At 31.9% G+C, this 6,374-nt stretch overlaps 1 protein-coding gene across 1 annotated transcript in view; it reads right to left on the reverse strand.

Annotated features, from left to right (window-relative positions):
- The window catches only part of LOC107644008 (homeobox-leucine zipper protein HAT5), a gene marked incomplete in the record, with an annotated part of 3,144 nt that extends 531 nt beyond the window's left edge, over positions 1 to 2,613 (reverse strand). The window contains 4 exon segments of the mRNA XM_016347773.2: positions 1 to 202; positions 893 to 1,132; positions 1,548 to 1,678; positions 2,038 to 2,613. Coding sequence (XP_016203259.1) covers positions 1 to 202; positions 893 to 1,132; positions 1,548 to 1,678; positions 2,038 to 2,134 — 670 coding nt within the window.

Here is a 6,374-nt window from a genome sequence, read left to right on the forward strand (position 1 = left end):
CAACACTCTCAACAACAAGCTGTGGACTACTACCCTCATCAACCACGGCGCTTCCAACACTCCCGGTGCTCAGCCGATCCTCAACCTTCATGCTGATGATTTGAGCTATCTCAACTGGAAGCGGTTCGGCTTTGTTGTCCGATATCGGCTCCCCCGGCATATCTTTAGCTTGCAATTGAAGCTTTTCATTCAAGGATACCACCTGTAGGAGAGTCAATATGTCAGTTAAGAATCATAGTTTAGTGTCCACTTGTTAACTAGTTTATCTGGCTGGCTCACATAATCCTTTTACAAAATTCATTGGTCCTTTTCACTAAAGGAAGTCTTAAGCATAGTGTGAGAAGGCTACAAAGGTATATTCGCCATAGCTACTTTGAAAGGGCCTTCTTTTTCAAATGAGGTGGGGTTCAGAACAGATGCTACTTCTTTGCTAGTATGTGATTATTGTAAGTGTCGAATCTCATGTGTAGGGCCCTCTCTAGAAAGCTCCCAATCATCTTATTGGTGGAAGTGTCGATTTGCTTCCCTGTGATGATGGACTTCTGATTGGAAATGCACTAAATTCTATCCTATACAGGAACCTCACTGTTGACAGATAGTCTATATTCTTCTATTCACCCAAAATTCCATTGCCCTTATGCAAGGTGTTATCTTTTATAGTGTTCACTTCACCCATTCCCCCAATTGCATAAATCCCCATCAAATCTCAATAGCAAAATCTATCTTCTTTTTAGATTAAGGCCTTGTATAGTATCTGTCTCAATAGAAATGTGAAATGTCTCTTTTTTATTATTATTATTTTAGGTTTTTTGTATTTTAATTATTCTAAAACACTAATCAAACATGGTCTAAATGAATTAAAGTTTTAAACAACATAGATGATACATGTTACCTCAGATTTGAGCTTTTCATTCTCCTTCACAATGGAATCATATGTTGAAAGTAGGGAATCATAGGAAGCCTTGAGAACATCGTAATCCCTTTCAAGTTGCTTGGTCTTCCACCGAGCCCTGCGGTTCTGGAACCACACTGCCACCTGCCTCGGCTGCAACCCCAGCTTCTTCGCCAGCTGGGTTTTCCTCTCTGGCTCCAGCTTGTTCTCTTCCTCGAAGCTTTTCTCCAACAGATTGACCTGAAAAATCAACCACATAGAGTGGTGTCACAATAGGAATATTTTCAAGCTATGATATATCATAATTTTTTTCACAGCAATATAAATCAATGAAACTGAAGGGAATAAGTCAAATTGCTTTGCTAAAAATCTTTCCCATCAATCTTGTTAATCAGTAAATTGATAACAAGAACAAGCAATTCAACTCATTCTTTCATTGTGGTTTAAGTAGCAATAAGAAGGAAATGGTTTCGAATTTCTCTTTAAAACCAAACTCAAAGCAAATGTCAAACCAAGACTCTATATATGGTTATGGTGTTGACAAAAATATGCTGCTTATCATAAAGAAACATAAGATCAGATGCATATTATACTAAGAGCATCAACATACTGAAACAACCAAAACATAGTTTCAATCAATCATCAAACAATGAACCTGTTCGGAAGTGAGGCGGCGCTTCTTCTCTGGCAGCTGCTCCTCATAGTACTCATCATCAAACAGATCATCCGGTGAGCTGAAGAAAGGTCGCCTCTTTGAGCTTTCATCCATGCTCAGGATCGACCTTCCTGATATGATTTCAATTCAAAATCACACACAAACTAAACAATTAACTCACTTTTGTGCATTACTATCAGTTTCAAAAACAGCTAAAGTTCTGAACTCTAAGAACACAGTAACATAATAGCAAAGAAAAGAAAAAAATAATGAAAAATTTCAATTCATGACCCATGTTGGATGCACAATCAAGTTGCTTACTTTTAACGAAAACCAAAACAGAATTTCATGTTAATCGGCCCTTTGACCGCCTAAATCCAAAGCAAAAATTTAAACTTTTTCCATTTCAAAGTTGAGAACATTTCCAATTTCCATCATAACCATCAAAATTCAAAAAACAGAAAGAGAGAGAGATGAAAGTCAAAGTCACCTCGAAAAGCGAGATCAGCAGTAGTGCCAAGGAAGAGCATGTTGTTGTTCCCCCTACAAGCAGATGGATCAAAGAAAAGCCTCCCACCAGATTCCATGACTCAGAGAGAGAGAGAGACAAGAGAAGCAAATAGAGATCACAAAGACGATGTGTGTGTGTGTGTGTGTGTTTAAGAGTTTGCTTATTATCTTAGCAACTTAGTAGTAGTAGTAGTAGTAGTAGTAGTTTGAATTAGAAGGTGGTTGTGAATATTATGATTATGGGTTGGGATTAAAAGATCATGAGCTTATGGCGGAAGAAGCTGGTTGTCCAAAGCAACCTTGCAGGAGTCTCCAACGGGCATATGCAAAATCCCATCATGCACTGCTTCCTCCCAATCTTTCCCACCCACCCAACTCACTCTCTTTTCTGTTATTCAGTTTCACTCTCGGCAACGTAGCCGGGGAAGAAGGAGGCTTTTTGGTCCCAGATGATGGGCTCGCCGGAGTTGGAATTTTCCGGCGACTGTTAGTGTTTGTGTGTGTCACTCTGTGTGTTATAGTAAACTGTCTTTTGCGGCTAAACTTGTTCGACTGAGCCACCCCGCCTCTTATACTGCTTATTCTGCATCTCAAATTACTCAACTGCCCCTCTTTCCTTTCATTTTCAACGTCATCATATGCTTAAAATATGCAATTCTTTTCGTTTATTTATTTAAATTTATATCAAGATAATTCTCACTTTATTCATAAATTTTCCAAAATTGACAACGATTACTTTAACACCGTTCTTTCTTTATTATTTTTTTTGTCACACTATTTTTAGTTGTTTAAAGGTTAAAATATTATATATTTAATATTTTTTTTAATTTTTATGGTTCGCTGAAAACTTCTAAATATGAAGTCAAAGATGATTTTAATAGAAAAAAAATATATAAAAAAGGGACATTATTATAGAAGACAAGATATATATAAAATAGAACATAAAAAAATATTACTTCCATTTACATGCAATTTTAAAAATGTTCAATTTGATAGCTCATCCTTAAATGGAGACATATATATATATATATATATTTTTTTTATCAGAGATGAAAAGACTCAAACTCACAATTTCTTAAGTGAGTATAAAGAGATTATGTCATTTGAACTATAACTCATTGAAAATGGAAACATTATATTTACATCAATAGGTTAGATTTAAAATACTAGTCAAATTAACCATTTTTTTTGGTACAAAATAAAAAAACGTCTAAAACCTTGCTAAATTTGTTGAAAAAAAAAATCTCTAAAGTGAAGAGAATTGTAAAATGATAAGATAATGTGTTAATTATTGTTGAATTTTAAATTTTTATCATGTGAAAGCATTACTATCTTGATTCAAGAGAGATTAAATTCTTATTTTTTAATTTTTTTTATTTTAGAAAAATTTAATCTAATTTTTTATTATCTCTAATAACAAATCATTATTTAAAGAGTGCTGTGTTCTTTATTTTCTTGGAACGCGTTAACATTCGTTGGATTGAATGAGTAATACTAAAAATAAAAACAAGTTTATTCGAAAATTTTAAGTTTAAAACATATATGAATTAATAGATTAGTTGTATTATTAAATTAAAAGTATTTTTCTATTTGAAACTAAGTAATATTGATTCAAATTGGTTTTCTAAGGATGTTATTAACCAAAAACATATTATTCCTTCCTCTTTGTAATATAACTGGGAACCACCTTCAATGAATGTCTGTAAAGTGAACTGCGATGCAAGCGTTTTTGAAAATGGACAATTAGTTGGCTTTGGATGTATTATTAGAGACAGCATGTGAATTTGGATGAAAGGTTGTTCTGCCAGTTTACCTCTTTCTAGTGTTCTTTCTTGTGAGCTTCATGCTATTTGGAGAGGGCTTTGTTATGGCTTGGGATTGCGAGTGTAAAGAGGTCATATGTGAAACTGATAATCTTGATGCGTTTCTTCTTGTTTCGCGAGGCACAACCAGCATGATTACGAATGACTCTGATCTGCTTGACAAAATCAAAGAGATGCTTCAGCGTAATTAGACAGTTACTTTAGTGCTCATCCAGCGTACAACAAACAGAGCGGTTGATTTAATAGCTAAGACTGCTGCTTTAAAAAAGCAGATGTACCTAGAGTGGTTACAACCCCCTAATAATTTAGACATTATTATTAGAGAGGAGTGCTACTTTTTCTCTTAGGTGTTTTTTCTTTGTGTTATGTTCAGTCACCAAAAATTGATTTTTGAAGGTGGCTATCTAAAACAATATGCCCTTTTAGACCATCTTTGGTGGTGTTGGAGCACTATTGTTGGGTATCGACTCTATTCTTTGTTGGTGTTGTTAAAGGGAAACTATGAGAATTGAGTGAGAAAGAAAAGGAGGATGAAGGTGTTGTTAATGGTAGCGAGTTGAATTCGGTTTTTAGTAGAAGAAATCATGGGATTTACTTCTTCAAGTACTTATTTGAGTGAATAGAAACTCATTACCGAGTTATTTATTTGTTGAAACTTGAAAGTGCTAGGGTGTTACTTGGCACTATGATGATGAAGTCAACACAGAATGTTGATCATAGATTATTTTAGTTTTCAAGGCCAAATTGGTAACACAAGTTTTAGTAACTAATTCGAGTTATTAATATTTCAAAAATCAATTTGTGTCATTATTTTCTAAATAGATATTTTACTTTAATTAATTAGGAGTATAAAAAATGAATTTGGTTCATTAAATCTGAAAATTCGATTCTCATTTATCAGAATCTTGTGAATTAGATATTAAAAATTATCTAAAAAGTTGGGTAAAAAATAGGATCAGATAATGAATTTGAAAAGCAAATTCATGAATCCGATCTGCACACCCAATAATAGATCTGCATCCTTGGATATTTTTATTTCTTTATCTACTACTGTATTTATTTATTCTTTTCACTTTTTTTTTTCACACCACTACCTATATATTCTTAATCAATAAAAAATAGTCCGATGTACAAATACTTCACGTTAATGTAAAATTATAAAGATATAAATTGAAGATACTAAAACTACACGTGAACAAATGTTCAAATTAGCACATTAAAAAATGTCAAATTTTAGCACATCCAAAATCTAAAAACTTACGTATCCAAAATCACAAATCAACATATCTAGAACCCGAAGAAACTTTTTACATTATTGTTAATATGAAAATTAATCTCCTACAAATACTGTATAAAACATTATATATTAATGAGTGACCAATGATCGCTTAGCACATCATCAGGTTTGCCAATTCTTCCATTTTTTTTAAAGAAATTATTAAGTTCAAATTTTTGTGTAAATAATCATAGGATTAGAATAGTTTTATTCCCATAACATACCAAGCCAATTTATACTAGACTATATATATAGGGAGAGATTAGAAATGATTTAATATAATATATATTGAGACTTAAACAGATTGACATGATGAAATAAATATTGGAGTATATATTATATACATCTTACCCGAAAATCCTAATGAATAAAGTAGTTGTGTCCATAAAAAAAAAAATAATGTAGTCAACTGGAAATAAAAATAGCAAAACTATAAAGGATACAATTTTGATAGTTTGGTTGATTTAGCTTAGTGATATAATCAAGTTGTGTATGTCATGATATTTATACTTAATGGTTTACGGCTGGTTTATTTTAATTTAAAATATGATTATGCTGAAAATGTAACTTAGCATAATCTTATCAAATACAGTGAAACTTAATTTTGACTTGCAACTATCAAATATACCCAAACTGAAACCTAAGCAAGTTGGTTCAAAATCTGTATTACATGATAAGAAGTAATTGAATTGTTCATATGTGTTGTGGTTTTAAATAATTAAAAAATCAGTAATACTAGGAAGTAAACATATTTTGTGATTTATAGCCATCTCTTAATTATCATTAGTATTTTTAATAGTATGAAATTACATTTAATAGCGTAGAATTGTAAACTCTATTTTGTATAGTTAAATACTGACTAGATTTTAATAAAAGTGCTATCCTAAAACTTTCTCTTAAAAAATTGTCTTTATTTGACCTTTTGTTGTGATGCGATATGCTATCCGCGGTTTGATTCAAATGCTTAAATAACATTTTTTTTTTCTTTTATTTGTTTAAATAAAGTTTTGTTTTTGATTTCTTATGTCTTTTTAGTTTATTAGGCTACCCGCACATTATTAAACTTGAAAACTCTTGTGTCCTTTATTATTGATATATTGTTTTGTTATTCTAGTTCTCATTGGTTAAACTTGCAATGGAGACAAAAGAAAGAAAACATTAAAAAAATTCTTATTATTCTTTTGTTTCGATTTTGTTCATTACCGTAAAATGTATCAA

This window comes from Arachis ipaensis, chromosome B05, assembly GCF_000816755.2.
Source record: "Arachis ipaensis cultivar K30076 chromosome B05, Araip1.1, whole genome shotgun sequence".
Classification (NCBI taxonomy): domain Eukaryota; kingdom Viridiplantae; phylum Streptophyta; class Magnoliopsida; order Fabales; family Fabaceae; genus Arachis; species Arachis ipaensis.